Source organism: Gallinula chloropus, assembly GCF_964237585.1.
Source record: "Gallinula chloropus genome assembly, chromosome: 21".
Lineage (NCBI taxonomy): Eukaryota > Metazoa > Chordata > Aves > Gruiformes > Rallidae > Gallinula > Gallinula chloropus.
Genome location: NC_140106.1, coordinates 4612198 through 4628593, shown reverse-complemented (window position 1 = coordinate 4628593; position 16396 = coordinate 4612198). Strand labels below are relative to the sequence as shown.

Here is a 16396-nt window from a genome sequence, read left to right as displayed (position 1 = left end):
TTCCAGTTGAGCCTTCTTGTGGTAGAGTGGCACTCTGTTTTAGAGGCATCCTAGTAGTTCCCACCTTCTTTCTCATCTATGAAAGAGAATAGGTGTAAGGAAACAAAGCTCTTTTTGTGTTCTCAGCTCTTTGAACAAAGTGACCGTGCATGTTTTCAGTCCTCTTCACAAGTCAGTCAGTCAGCTTCCATTGTGTGTTCCAGAGTAAAGAAGAAATGGCATTATTTGTATGTATGCCTGGCTTAACATGGTGACGCTGATGAGATTAAGTCTCTCTTTGTTAGTAGGAAGCTGCTTTAGAGGCCAAGACATTTCATCACCAAGTTCCTCAATGCATCGTGCTGTTCTGCCAGCTGGTGGCTGTACTTCCCTTACTGCTTGTCATTGCTTGCTCTGCTACTGCTCTGGTAGCACCTTTAACTGGTCCTGAAATGCACAAAGCTGACATGTGGGCCATTACACTTGATCTGTGAACACTGCATGCTTGCATGGGTAGTGAGAGCTGATGTTAGATCTAAAAAAGCAACATCTCAATGCTTGCTGATGTGACTTATTTCCATCGTCCTGTGAGCAGAAAGACCTTTGTCAGTCACGTGCAATGGGATTCATGAAGATGGAAGAAAGAGCACTTATGTCATCCTGAAGTGACATTTCTTCTATGAGGTGCTACAGCCGTCATGGACTCTTCACCCATTTTATTTCTCAGCCTTGGTAGTTGGTGGCACAATGAGAATTTACTGGCCAGAGAGTAAGGGAAAGCTTCTGGCTGCACCTCTGTAGGCTCAAGCACAAATGCAGAATGTGTGGAGCTGTTGGCTTGTTCACATAATCCCTCCAAGGACTGCAGGTATCTCTGCTTCTGCAAGGTGTGTGAAGAGAAATCTTTTCCCATTGGTGTGCCCAGCTTTTGGGGATGAGAGGGTTGTTTTCCTTGTGCCAGAAAAATCTCACGTATTGTCAGTGGCATGATCATCAGCTGAAGCACACAAACATGAGGTGCATAAGACTCAGGGGAGTGTAGATAATGTATTCTTTCTGTCAGGTCTTCTACTGTGCACAGCAGAGTGTGGCTATTCTCTGCCAAGGTGAGAAAACAAACTGGGATCAGCTTCTGACTGACACATTGTTCTCCCATGTAGGAGAAGTATGTTTATTCCACCTATAGTTGTATATTACAAGACAGAACTGTGACTAGTTGTAGTAATTTCTTACATATGATACAAAGGACCTTTAGAAACAACTGAATTTGTTTTGAAGCCCTTAATCCTTACCTTGTCTAGAAGATGAGATGATACTCTGGAAAGAAATGCTGTTAAAGCTGAGAAGATGGTGTAGATATGAAGGATTTCTTCAAAGTAAGCTAAAAAAACCCAGGAAAATTCAGCCCTTATAAATCCACATTTCTTAAAAGGCTGTCCATCAAACATGCCATAATGCTTTCTTCTCTGTGTTTTATTCTGTCTGTTCTCTAAGTTTTGGACTTTCAAACAGGTTGGGTCTCACAATAGATAAATTTTGTATGTTACCTCCCTAAGTACTTTAACAGCTATTTAATTCTGACAACTTGACAAACTCATTCTACAGTTTTGTCATGAGTGTGTGGAGCTGAAAGAAACTATTAGACAAACCTCACTATTTTCACTCTAGACAAGCTTTTAAAAAAATCTATAAAATGTACATATTTATGGCATCATTACAGATCTAATTACAATTAAAAACTGTGATGCAAAGGAAATACTGTGCATAAAACCAGCAAACATTTGGGCAGTCAGTTTTAGATGTTTGCATTTATTTTTTTCTTTGCTTCACTGGACTGTCACTGTCTCAATAATTTTACAGATATTTAAATGGGGATGATTTACTTTTACACAGGTTAAAATGTTTCAAGGCTTAAGATTACCTTTTATAAGAAATCTTGAAAAAATCAGAAAGCACAGGATGGAGTGGTATGTGAAGCAGGAAAAAGAGAACGTTTCTGTTTGAGTGGAAATTGAGTGGAAGATGTTTCCCAGGTGCCTTTCACAATAAATTGAAATCTGAGGTAAATCACTTAAGAATAAAAACAAAGTAGTGCTTGTAAATATTAATGGAAATGAATGTTCCATTGATGTAGCTGCTGGTGGCAAAAATTCTTCCCAGCTTTTTCGAACTACACAGATAATGTTGCCCTTAATTTCATTCCAGTTTTACCAGTTGGTCAGTTGGAGGGAGGTGCACAGGAGCAGAGGGAAGATTTTTGTATTTAAAATAATAAGTAACAAGCTCCATTTTTTCAGAGCTCCACTGCAGAGATGGTGCTGTTTGGACAGCAGTAGGCAAAAAGAACAGTTTGTAACCAGGATGCAGCTTGTTAGATTTTTATGCATTGCTTGGTTCACAGATGAGCTGTATTTGGATAGAGATTGTCCAGGAACACGCTTGCTTGAAAGTGGGTTAGAAGTGTTCTTCATTAGAAATCTCTTCCTACAGAGTGATTTCACTAAACACGATAAAGAAATGGACATCATCCACCCAAAGCTGCTCTGTGTGTTTCATCTTGATTGCTGAGGGAGCAGCACACTGATGACATTTTAAAATGGTTAGCAGACCACAGGAGATTTGGGGGGCTTTTATGTCTTACATGTGCCTTTCCTATCTTCTTGTTAGTCTTTTATTCTCTGGATGGAGTATGATGGTACTGTTTTTCACCCCTTGAGGGGGTCTGCATTAATTCTGTTTTGTAAGAAATCTTAACCAACATATCCTATAGTATATTCTATTATGCACTAGAGATTACATAATCATGACTTTTTTTTTTAAATCTATGGAAAAGCCTTTTCCTGAAATCACTACATCACTACCATTTACAGGTTTCTGCGTCTTTCTCAGAATTGTTGTGCTGCCCACAGCCTCCAGAATCAGTCAGAATCATTGGGCTGGACTGAGACAGGTTTTGAGCATTCACATATTTAGCATAATAAATTCTTGTCCTTTCTGGTAAACTCCTCAGTAATTTGCCAGAATAGCTTATAGTGTCTGGCATATCACATGCAGTCTTTATTGTTCTTAACTCAAAAGACTAGTTTCTAAACTAAAAAATTCCTTGCTTCCATATATTGCTTTATTGATTTACTTGAGGCTTATAGGGTGGGATTACGAAGATTAGTCTTCCTGTCTGTCCTAGAAATATCAGTTAAATCACAAAACTTGGCATTGAAATTCAGCTAGTCAGTTTCTTCATACCTTTACCATAAAAATCTAGGCTATGAAATTCAAGTCTTGAGGTGACAGCAGTGTTGGGCATCCTATGTAATGCAGAAATCACCGTGAGACTGAGTGCTGAATAGAAACTGTGGAGGGGTTTATCTCAGCAGAGTAACTTGTCTGTGTCTTGCCGGGTTTTCTCTAGAACTGTGGTGGTGGTTGTGTTGGCTTTTTTTTTTTTTTAGTTTATTTTTAGTTTTTTTTATGCCTGAAAATAAACATTTAAATTTAAAGTCATGCAAAAACTAGATTCTCTCAATTTGCCTGTGTAGTTAGATTCTTAAAGGCTAGAAAATTAAAAAGTAAAGGTACCTTTTCATGTTTATTACATATGTGTGTATCTGTATATGTATAGCAGTGCTTACTGGTTTGTCATACACACTAATTTATCTATTGTGCAGGAAGCAGGGAACTGTTATTACAATGCAGTTGCATACGTGTAATTATATGCTAAACAAGCATTGTTCCTATTGCTCTGGAAAGCAACAATGACAGTCAGACAAACAGAACTTGTTAGTTGTCAAGAACCCAGAAGTAACTTCCAGAAATGTTACTGCTTTGTGGCAGAGTAATTTATTTTGTTTGTTTCTTGCTTAATTGTGTTTGTGTTTATTGCCAGGATAACAAAAATTACTTAGGCCTTTCATTTATATTTACAGTGTTGTAATGATGCCTCTGGGGTAGATTATGCCCACCTTTCAAGGGGAAAAAAAGGTGGTGTAATAATATTCATTGAACCTGTTTTCTGTCACATGGAGATGTTCTTTTTGAAAAAGACAATAATATGTAAAAGTTGTAGTGAGTGTTCAAAGAAGTTGAACATTATTTGCTGTGTTTTTTTCTAAAAATGTGTGTTGGACATATCACAGTACATCTGAACTGTATTTCTGACAGTGTTAAGTAGCTCAGTAGAAATACATTAAGCTGTGCTGTACATATATTTGTAGATAATTTAGCTTCATGTCTGGTCATTTCATAGTAACATAAATCTCCAATGTTAGGATTGTATTTCATATACATGTAATAATATTTAACAAAACAGTCTTTGGCTTATGTAACTTTCATTTGATAAAATTATTAATAAAAACACCTGTTTTGTTTGCAGCATTTTAAATCAGGCTTGAAAATCCATTTAAGTTAATAAAAGACAGTTATTTAAACATAAAGTGAGATTTATAAAACAACTTCTGTTGCTTATTGCAGTATTACTGATAGGGATTGAAAGGCTTTCCCTGTGATAGTATTGTGTGGGCAAGGGGGAGGGGGGACAAACAAACATTTGACTGTGAAGCTGACCAGCTCTCTTAACAGTCAAGTTGAAACTCTGACACTGAACAGTGGTATTTATCTTTCTAAAACTCTCCCCTGATATGATTTAACCTAGTCACAATTCGAATTGGATTTTCCATAGCGTCCACAGGTTTAAAGGGGAAAAGTTCACTTGCACTGAATACTTCAGCTGTTGTCCCTAGTCTGTTACTATAGTTTCTGCCTTTTAATCCCCCCTTGGCCTCAATCCTTCAGCTACATATGCACATTAACTTAATTACCTCGAGTTCCCTCCCTGGAATCCAAGAGTAGCAAGTGTAAACCTGTGCATATTTTAGGGATGAGTTTTTCTTTGTCTCCATTTTTTCAGCTTCTTTGGGCTAATATTGTCAGCTCACAAGTGAACACCCTAATTTGGATATCTCTGCTTGTAATTTAACCTTCAGCAAAATGATTGTACTCTTAATCTGTTCTTTCCCTTGTGACCATCAACAACATTTATACAGTGTTAATGGTTTCCTGTAGGAAAATTGGGGTAAACTTGTTTGGAGCTTCAGTTGCTTAATGCAGCTTTCATAAACTTCTCCACCTTGCACTGGCCTTCTGCTGTGCTCTCTGTCAGTGCTGGCAGATCTGTCCCTCAGGAGACACTGCAGTAGGGAAACCTCAGTTTGGTGCCTCTGTACAGGAACAAGTCATACCTTTCTCACTCAGGGCAAGAAAAAGAAATGCTTAGTTCTGTGTTTGAGTAAATGTAAAAGCTGATGGACCTGTGGAAAGCAGCCCATTGATGTGTTTGGCATGTTTGAGCGTGGAATTTAAGCTATTGCATCCTCCTCCTGCTACCAGACTCCCTGTTCCTCTGAGGGCTTGACTCTTGTGCCTTGAGAGCCAGCTCCTGTAAGGTTGTGTGTAATGTGGGATGGACAAAGTGAACTCACTCAAGCAAGTCCAGTTTTAAAAATACAATGGAAAGATTTAGAATTAAGCAGAAATCTGCCAGATTAACTGTGTGTAATTTATGTTCCTCAGGTGACAAGGTATTTTTAAGGAGTTCTCTTATTATTGAGGGTATCATTGCTGAATTTTGGAGAATAACTTTCTTGGGTGTTCTTCACTAATTAATGTAACGTAAGCTTTTGGAAGGAAGCTTACAAGGGCAAGTAGTGATAGCACAAAGGGTAATGGTTTTAAACTAAAACAGAGTAGATTTAGATTAGATAGAAGTAAGAAATCCTTCCCTGTGAGCCTGAGCCTGGCGCAGGCTGCCCAGAGAAGCTGTGGCTGCCCCTGGATCCCTGGCAGGGTTCAAGGCCAGGCTGGATGGGGCTTTGGGCACCCTGGGTTACTGGAGGGTGTCCTTACACATAGCAGGGGATTAGAAATAAATGTGTTTTGAGGTCCCTTCCAACCCAAACCAGTCTGATGCTGTGATTCTAAGAACAACTGAATTTCTATTGCCTTGTAAAGCATTAGAAATGAGAGGATATTAGTAACTTCTTCTCATTCAGTGACTGTACTGACTAGAGCAGCATTGTGTCTTTTGAACTCAGTCCCACCTGAGTCCCATTCAGTCTGTTGAGGTGAATTCAGCTTTCAAATTATTAAATGCAATCCAGGGATGTTTTTCTGTCCTCCGGTTTTCAGCAAGTAAAGCAATGCAGTTCACATCTTGAAAGCCAGTCCTGTTAGATACATCTCTTTTAACATTCTGGGGTGCTTGCCTGTGCAGCATGCCTCTGTTGGCCAGGTCTATAAGGTAATGAGGATTTAAGTGATTACTTGTGTTGACTATTTCAATTAGCTAGTGATATGGGGGACAAAGGAAAAGGTTACAAAATGCTATGAAACTGAGTATTAAAATGACTTTGGACTTACTTTTCTTTCCAGGATAGTACAAAGTGTGTATCCCTAGTGATCTTAGGCTTTCACTAATTTGTCAGAGACTGAGAATACCATGTGTCTACAATAACTTACAAAATAAAAATGTATTTCACATTAAATGTATAATGTGTTCTGTCAGGCTTTTCAACAACTGTTCTAAATAAGGTAACATCTTCTGATTTCCTACATTGCCATCCACGCAACTTTGCACACATTTGCTTCTTAGAAGTTGTCCATGAATAATACAAAAATGAAAACTCCTGATAACAATGATTAGGATAAGGAGTTTTTTTTATAATTTTAAATTCTGTAATCACAGCTCTGTAAATTACTGTTCTTAATTGTCAGGTTTTAGTTTGAATCAGTAAGAGGTTCATGGAAATGAAGTGAATGATTTACCAGTACCCTGTGGGGGAGTGTGAAGCATTAGTTTCTTGCCAGTGAACAGTTAGAAATTTGCAGATGCTGTCTTCTAAAGAATTACTTGATAAAATTTCATTGTATGTGGCAAGTAGCCAGAAGTTAGGATATCCAAGTTGGGCTACTTTTATACTAAACACCATTAAGTTCTGGTTAGCAGTTGGAGTCTTTCTAAATTACTCAGGGTTTCAAATTTATTTTGTGGGCAAAACTGAACAATTGTTCTGGTTAAAGGTGTTTGGGATTCTTGGTACCACAGTAGGAGAGGACACAGAGTAGTCAGCCTGCCAATCCTCTGATTCGGATGCCTGTTTTCATTTTCTTGGCAGACCTGTTTGCAAACTTCCTTTTAATTTCTAACCAGTGAAGTCTCAGTAAGTGTTGTTTGCTAGGTGCCTAGCAGAAAGTCAATAACCTGGTTCAGTGGCAGAGGATTTATCTTACCGTTGTGTTCCTCTGTTCATGTCAGGACCAGTAACAAGTGTTTCTGTTCTCATGAACATCATCTTCAGATAGTGCTCCCACTTTCACAGGCATTTGTTTTCTGCAGACACTTCAGCTGGTTAGAGTGTCTTCTGCAAAAGATGAAAGGATACAAGCAGTGTTCATGAGATCTTCAAAAAAAAATGAAAAGTAGTAACTGTAGGGTGTTAATGTTGTAGAGAACTAGAGAAGGAATAGGATAACCTCTAAGGCAAGACCCCATCTAATCATAGAATCATAGAATGGTCTGGGTTGGAAGGGACCCCAAGGATCATAGAGCTCCAACCCCCCTGCCACAGGCAGGGCCACCAACCTCCAGGCCTGGATCTACACAAGGTTGTCCTTTCTTCTGCAAGCTACTTATTTTAATAATTCCTGTTCAAATACAGTCAACTTTGAAATTATATTTTGAAGGGTTTTTTTTGTAAATTCGTCTTAAGGATTTATTTCATTTGTTTTTCTCAATGTTCTTGAATCACAGGAGTTTCTCTCTTGGTGTTGAGAGAGTGCTATTCTACACTTTACATTTAAGATATTCTCAGAGAAAAGAGTAATTTTAATGTTAATTGTTCTGGTTGAATAAATAATTTAACTTTGAGTGCATCCTGAGATGAAGCCTGGCTTCAGTTCTGATCCCAGGGAAGGTAAACCATAGCTGGAAACCGGAATACTTTCACCTGAAAATGACAGAGGCACTGTGTAGAGATTCTATACCAATCAGGTTTATTCTTCTGCAATAGGCACTAGGTTTCTTTTCTCCAGTAAGTATTTTAGATAAACTTTTGAAGTCAAATGCATATTTCTACATCTCATTTAAGTTTATTTTTCAGCTTTAAGTATTTTATAGTTAATAAATAGTATCAGGATTTTGTCAATGGTATGTAAATAAGGCTTTAGGAACGGGTTTGCAGTCTTGTTTTCTGGGATTTATTCAGTGCTATGTAGTTGCTTTTTGTTACCATTGGGAGCTCTTGGGCTGTGTGGTCGTTTTCACAAGCACTGTGAGGGATTTGTCCCAACAGAAACGAATAATATGATACCTGAGGTCCACGCAGTGCTCTTAATTTTATAATCAACCCCACCAATAGCATGTTAGATAACTTCTTCTGAAAGGCAGCATGGAAAAAAAACTTAACTGGAAGTGTCTGGATTTCAGATTAATTTTTCTGCTAGGGAATTCCTCCCACCCCACCCCCTCACATTCCCCCCCCCAGCCCCCTCCTTCTCTCACCCTGGGGCAGTTTCAGTTTGAAGCTACAAGTCATCACGTTCACCCCTGGACTGCTGCACAGGGCAGCTGCAGTTCTCTGGGAGCCTTCTCTGCTCTGCTCCAAAATAAGGTTTTGTGTTATTCTGTTGGTTTGTGCCACTGGTAGTCATCAAGCCTGCAAGTCTTCCCTGTCTCCAGGACACTTTGGTTTTTTAAGAGCAGGATGCTGTGAGAAGGAGCTACAGGAAGGCCTCCATGGCCTCAATTTACATTTTCTCCTTCTAAACAGCTCTTTAGGGGTGACTCTCAAAGCCCTCAGATGTTTCTAGCTGATCAAAAGCTTGAGAGCACCAGACTTGGAGGTGACTTTCAGGGCCACGCAGTTCAGGGATATTCGTTCCTGCCTGTTGAGTGCAGGTCTAAATGGATACTAACTGCATAAAAATTCTTCAGCTGCAAGGAAAAAAGGTACAAAGTTACTATTTCATTCTAGTGACATCATAGCTTGTATCATTAAAAAGATTCCTTACATCTCCAGAGCCTCCTTGAACAAAATATCACTGGATAACTTCCTAGAATGATGAACACTGGCATTGGAGAAGGTCAGTACTATGTGCAGGCACTGACTCAGGAGAGCAGATTAGAAAAAGCACCCTTTGAATGCTGCAAGTGTAGGATGTGGAAATCTGTGTCTTTCTCTCTAAGGGGTCACATGCAGGTTAAGCATGTTGTACTAGCTGGTTTGTATAAAGCTGGCTGGTGCTGCTGCATATCATCTAACTTATCCCACCAAAATTAATTTTTGGAAACATTGCTTCCCTGTTGTTTTCTCTGAGTTTATAGACAAGAATCTTTACCACTTGAAACCTAGCAATGAAAAGAGATAATGCTTCCTCCCTTTTTTTTTCCTGTTACATAATAGATGTGTCGAACATTGTAAGAAGAAGAGCTTTTAATTTTATGAAATTCGGTTGGCTGTCAAAGAGACATTATAAAAAGTGGTTTCTAGCCAAATTGCATTTGCTGAGGAGTGATGAATCTCTTGCCAGCACTAAAGAGGCACTCTCCACATTGGATATCTGCACACTTGTCATGGGCAGAATGCAGTAATTTTTCTGAACGTAGACAGTAGAAATTCCATAGCAGAAATTGAAGTTTTCATATTAACTGTCACTGCTTCCAGCAGCTGGTGTGCTGACAAATAGAGCAGAGGTGGTGGGGCTGGGTGGTATTGTTCCTGCTCTGATGGTTTGCTGTTGTGATTGCCTTACTCTCTTGTAAACTTCATTTTCCTGTACATGTTTGTGTTTTGTTGGTTTGTTGGTTTTTCTTTTGGGTGGAGGGGGGGTGTTCAGTTAAGAGAAGGAAGAAAATAAATATTATGCAGTGCATAACATGACTGCATCACTCAGGGATGACTCATACCTCTTCTCATATCCCACTGTATTGTCACCAGACATATTGTTAGGGTGAATGCAGTATTAAAATGTAATCAAATAGTTATTTTTGTGTACATATAAAAGTCAGAAAAATATCTGACCCCATTGGAGGCAGGGTGCCAGCAAAAGTGAGGCTTGGAGACTTCATTTAGGACCCTATGTAAAACAAATGAAAAAAGGCAGACAAACAAGATGATTTAAGGGGTGACAGCTTTCAGGCTCAGTATCTATAACATTTCTCTTTGCATTTTTACCCTAAAAGTTCATTGGGATAGCACCCAGGTATTAACTGTAAATTAGCTGCTAACAGTGGTAAATCATCTTCATTCTATTGAACATCAGGAGAAAGTTTAATGTTTTGACGTATAAAAACATTTAAGAGGCAAGCTACATTTAAATGTAAATTGAAAGCGACTGAATCCCACTGTAGTGGGATTTATAGTGGCTGTTTTAAACCTGAAGAAATGTTTAAGCAATAGGTGTTTTGTATCAAAAACTTCATTAGATCAGGAATAACACACAGTTGGAGCAATGCCTTGCTGCATATTAACTGTTAGTTTGATAAATGCAGACGTCCACATTAAAATATTTATTCTTACTTTTTTTGGATAAAATTATTGACGAGATACATTTGAAAAACAAGTGTGATTCTTCCTTCTAGTGTCAAGGGCACAGGCAGAAAGAACAATTTTATCCATTTCCAAAGGAAGATATTTCAGAGGTTTTATATCATTGAGAAACATACTGTTTTGTTTTTTTTTTTTAAATCTGTAGATGAGCCTGAGTTGGATTTGAATGTTTCAAGATGCTGAAAAGAAATCTTCTTTTGCAGCTGTTGTTAAGAACAAGAGAACGATAATACTAATTTCTGTTTGTATCTTGAGCATTTAGTGAGGAAGTTCTGAAAATTATTTTCCTGAATGCAGATAAGATGCAAAATGGCTAAATGATTTTGAGGGCTCTATGGATCTGATGCAATCCAAGAGAAAAATAGAAATGAGAACTCTGAGTGTAATCATGCTAAGTTCAGAAAAGACAGCCTGTTAGATGTTCTCTCTGTAATGAAAAGCCAAATAAAAATTACATTGTAATAATGCTAGGGTTGTAAATGAAGTTGAAGTTGCCCATTATGGAGCCAGAGACTGTTTGGACATGAAAAGTATTGGCTGTTCTGGTAAATTTATTTGTAGTTAATAGTGATAAGCATAGTAATGTTGGAGTATACCTACTACACGTGCAATCTTAAGTGCATACTCAGTGAAGTGCTGTTTGCTTGTTGTATGGTAATGCCCTGCCCATCTCCAACCAAGATCAGTTCGTCACAAGATTCACATGTCATGGAGTTACACATGACACCATACAAAATTTCCAGGGCAGGAACCAGAGAACCTACAGAAATCATAATTTTAATGTGTCCAGCCTATTTGTAGCCAGTTACTCTTGGCAATCAGAGATCCCCATAAAATTATGAGTATCTTGTTAGTGCTTCTGTAGGCAACAGAAGCGATTACATTAGAGAGATGCAGCAAAAGATTGAGAAAAAAAGGCTGTCTTGGGATTCTCTTTAAAGGTTTTGATTGGCTTTAAATACTGTTGTGGCCAGCTGTTATATTTGAAAATGTGATATGTTAAGCCCAAGAGTCAGCTTTCCTTAAATCAATGAGGTTTGTATGTAACTATACTGTTGGCTGATGAGAGCGAACAAATCCGTTCTTGCAGCTGTACTCCGTGGATTGCTAATGATAACCTATCTCAGAAGTGGTATTGTAATGTGGTTAATGTAATTGAAAAGCATATGTGGGAAAAGGAAATTCTTTCTGCCAGTTAGAAAGCGTATTAATTGAATAGGTTAGGAAAGCTGCAGAAGAGAAGAACAGGGTGGATTACCAGTCGGTTTCTGAGGTGAAAACTGTTTCCTGATTTGAGATAGAATCTGACTTGAAATGGTGCTAAAAGACCTGTATGAAACGTGAAGGAATTTGTGTGTCTGAGTTTGCATGTGTATGTGTACAGAGCGTAAGAGAAGCTCACCTGCTTGGAGACCATTAAGTTCAGGGACATTTGTGGAAAAGGATGAGGAGAGAAATGTTTCTCTTAAACATGTTTAAACATGATAGTAAGATTGTGTACCTGTGTAAGTAGGGGAAATCATTGTTATATTGTTACAGCCTGAAGAAACTAGCTTCTGTATCTGTTTGGATGCTTAAATACCCGGTCACCTTGAGTGTCCACTTTATCACTACATGGAGATTCTAATATCTGACACTTTCAGGTCTTGTAGGCATTTATAAAACATGCAAATTACATGGTCACACTAAACCAAAGAAGTAAAATTTGTTTTCACTGCTACATTTGCTGTTACCGTTCTAGTGAGCTGAATGGTATGAATTCCCAGGGTCCTTTTTAGGAGAACAGGCTGCCTGCTACTGTTTGTGAAGGTAGAAGAATTGCATGATAAGAAATACCCCCTTGTCTACCTCATCTTTTTCCTCTAATTCCTATAGTTGACATGTTATGCTGAGATTCCTGTCTACAGATTTACCTTGGGACTTCGATTACTGATGGCCCAGAAAAATTCTCTGCTGTTCCTACAGTCTGACATTCCCCAGAGGCCCACAGGGTCAGTATAGTCTTGGAGAATGCAGGCAAGCCTTTATTAATGGTACATGAATATTTTATTAATGGTACATGGATAGATCTTTCACTCTTTTAGAGTAACCTCACATCTGCAGCATGTACTCTTGCAGCTTTTTTTCCTAAGCAGTAGCTTGTTCTGGAAGGTGAATGTTCTGCCTTAGTTTTACTGCTCTGCTTGGATCAGCAACATGACATTTATAATAAAATGGTTTCATTATAAGAAGGTTTGTTTTTTTTTTTCCCCAACATTATCTGGCATTTATTTGAAGTTAATAAATTGATCTGTTTTGAATCTCAATGCAGAATGGGTGCAGCAGACAACATTTACAAAGGTCGAAGTACTTTTATGGAAGAACTGACAGATACTGCTGAGATAATAAGAAAAGCAACTTCAAGATCACTAGTAATTTTGGATGAATTGGGAAGAGGAACTAGCACACATGATGGAATTGCTATTGCTTATGCTACACTGGAACATTTCATTAGAGTTGTAAGTGTTTGATCTGACATGTGGTTGTGAATGCTTTTTCAGCCTGTACCATGTTAGGCTGAACTGGACATGATGCCTGTTTCCTTGTAGAAATGTAGCATGTCTAGACTCAGAGCAAAGGGGCATGGATAGAGGATACCAGTGTTGTGTTTTATAACTGTTTTAAGCCAAACCTTCTTACATGCCTTACCTCATTGTTGTAGGTGGAGTCACTGACACTGTTTGTCACTCACTATCCTTCGGTTTGTGAGCTAGAGAAGATGTATCCAGACAAAGTTGGTAATTACCACATGGCTTTCTTGGTGAATGAGGAGGAAAGTGCTGAACAAAAAGGTACAGTATAAATCCATCTGAGGTTTTCACACAACAGGTGTAGGCAGAAACTGTAGAAGTGTAATTTAAACCTCAACATGAAAGTTACATGTTCAAATTCACTAGAATATCAGCCTATACAGAGATTTTGGAGGGCTTGAAAACTGTACAACCATTTCTCTTTCACATTTAATACAAGAATCAGTAACCTGGGTCAGATAAAAGAGTCACACAGCTTGGTAACTCACAGTAGATGAATACAAAGGATTAGGGAGGAGGGATTAGGGATCAAATGTGTGTTAACTCTTTCTCTAGAAGATCTCACTGTCTGCAAACATTTGCTCTTTTGGGGGCTTCAAGAGCTAGATGGTTTTCTGATTTTTATTATTTTCAACAAGGTTGTCTAGTTTCTCTGTGTGTGCATGTGTACTTTTGGCATCTTCATCCTATTGTGTAAGCAGTTTTCACTGCATTGTGTGAAGAACAACTTCCTCTTGTTTGTTTTGAAACTCTTTTGAAACAACATGTAGCTTCACCTGGTGGTCCCAGTTCTTTGAATTGGAAGAGGCAGAGGAATAATCTTTGTTCTTCCTGTCTGTGCCATGCCTAATTTTGTAGATTGCTGATCATAATTGCATCCAGTTCTGCTCTTGCCAGGCAGAAGAGTTGCAGCATTTATGCTTGTCACTGTTGCTCTGAATTAGTATTTTCAGTAAAGTTTGTCAGCTCTCTGCTTAGCCCTTTTCCTTGTTTGACAAGTACCTTGAGCCTCTCTAACTGCAGTGATGATCACCCTTCATGGTGAGAACTGACTGTTACTGTAAGTTTCCTATCTTTTAACCAATTATATACAAATGCAAAGGCATTCCTTTTAGATTATGGCTGCTTAGTTTTCAGAGGAGCACTTGATGCAGGGCTCTTGTCAAATACCTTTCGAAAATTCACACAGGGTTTATCCACTACATGTGTCTTACTCACATGGCATCCAAACTTAGAACAGATTTGTGATGTAGGAATTCCCTCCATACCTTTGCTTTTTTTTCTTTTTCTTGATGTATCAGGTTTAATCAGGTGCTTGACAATTCTGCTTGTATTCTGGTTTTCCTGCTTTGCCTGAATTCTTCTTAGGAATATTGAAGAATTGATATGAGCATCAGCATGTCCTTTGCTCACAAAGTTCATTAACTGGAGTGTTGATCTTTGATCCCATGATACAACTGAGATGTTACCAACATTCAGTACTTACTAGTCCTTAACAGCTGTGTCCACAAAGCCCTATCATTTATGTTTCACTTTGTCTTATTTCATGTTTATGTCCTGCTTCAGCATTTCTACCTTAAATGTTATTTTACCTGAACCTTCAGGTTATATGTAGTCTTTACAGTTTTGCTACAGAGAGACACAATAGCCTGTGAGCAAAAATGCATCTGTGTTTCTTACTCTATAACTTTAGCTTCTGTTGTCTTAACATTTTAATTGTTTCATTTAAGGTGAGTTTTATGGCATGTTTTTTCCCAATCTTTGACTTAGATAACTCAATTCACCTTGAGTCATTATCAGTTATGGAAATGTCCATTGTTCCAAAATCTTGCAGTCTTAAAACAGAAAAGTGAATGGTACTGAATGATGTTGTAGAGTTTCTGGTCTTTACACAAGGCCTGGCTTGTGCAGAGTTGCAACAAGGATGTCTTAAGAGGAAAAGGAAGGAGTCATAGGACCTATAATGATGTCTTTTACATTTGTACCTTTTCATCCTGTAGAAAACCCCCTAGCAGAGGATCCACCATCCCAACTTGTATTTTTTTCTAAGCATTTTTTATGGCTTTCAGCCTCCTGGTAGGCTGGAAGCTTTTTAATGTGGTGTGGTTATGGACTTCTTGACTGATAGGTTACTGACACTGTCATTGCTTAGCAGACATGAGATGGAGTGTCCCAGTTGCAACATAATTAATCAGTTTGACGTACAGTTTTTGACACACAGAGATAAGTCTGCTAAAAAAGACACCAGGTAAACATCTATTTAAGAGTTTTTTCATTCTCACAATGGGTAGGTAAAACAGAATAAATCATACCTGAAGCATGAATGGCAATGAGACCACAGTCTTTGTCATTTCAGTCTTTGGTCTGCTGTGTTTTATTAACATAATAGTTTCTCATTTTGGTTTTATTTTTTAGGATTTGAACACGAAGAGAATCCTGAATTTATCACTTTCCTTTATCAAATCACTAAAGGAGTCTCTGCAAGGAGTTATGGGCTAAATGTTGCCAAACTGGCAGATCTTCCTGAAGAAATCTTGAAGAAGGCAGCTCACAAATCAAAGGAGTTGGAGAGGATAGTGAATATGAAAAGGTCAGAACAATTGTGATTTCCCCTCTCCTCAATGAATATTCAGCTATGAATTTAAGAACATTTCACACAGTATGCATTAAAAAATGTACAGTAAGAACTACTTCAGCTGCCCTCCTCTACTTTTCAGGGAAGACAGTGAAACAAACCTCAAAAAAAAAAAATCTTAGGGAAATCGTGCTATCTCTTTCAATCAAAGCTTTAGATTTAAAAGGTAGATACTATGTCAGAGGTTAATTGCTGCTCTCTGAAACAGGATTGGAAAAAACTAAATGCATGTTGAGCTAACATTAGGAATAAACTGTAGGGTTTTTTTTTCTTATGCTAAATACGTAATGTATGCTTTCATGTATGTATTTTCTCTGTTTTCAGAGAAAATATTTAAACATATATTTAATATTTAGAATATAACTCACATCTAGTATCTCTTCTGTTCTACCAGCGATAGTGAAAATATTAATATATTTAATTTGGAAAGGATATTATTCTCCGTGGAACTTGTATTTGCATAATACAATATAGATGAATATTCTTCAGTTTAACTTAAAACATTAAGTATTTATGATTTATTTTAAGTATTAATAATTTATCATTTATTTTGTTTACCTCCTCCTCCCACTCCCCGACACAACACACAAAAATTTACTGAAAGTTTGGGCGTT

At 38.0% G+C, this 16396-nt stretch overlaps 1 protein-coding gene and 1 pseudogene across 2 annotated transcripts in view; both read left to right on the top strand.

Moving 5' to 3' along the window:
• Window positions 1-16396, top strand: part of LOC311199751 (tubulin polyglutamylase TTLL13-like) — a 138294-nt pseudogene that overhangs the window by 101827 nt on the left and 20071 nt on the right. The gene's annotated exons all lie outside the window — the stretch shown is intronic.
• LOC311199716 (DNA mismatch repair protein Msh3-like) overlaps window positions 1-16396 on the top strand; it is a gene marked incomplete at its 5' end in the record, with an annotated part of 81301 nt that overhangs the window by 62238 nt on the left and 2667 nt on the right. Inside the window, 3 exons of the mRNA XM_084273851.1 lie at window positions 12889-13075; window positions 13279-13408; window positions 15563-15737. Coding sequence (XP_084129977.1) covers window positions 12889-13075; window positions 13279-13408; window positions 15563-15737 — 492 coding nt within the window. The remainder of the gene's footprint in view (window positions 1-12888; window positions 13076-13278; window positions 13409-15562; window positions 15738-16396) is intronic.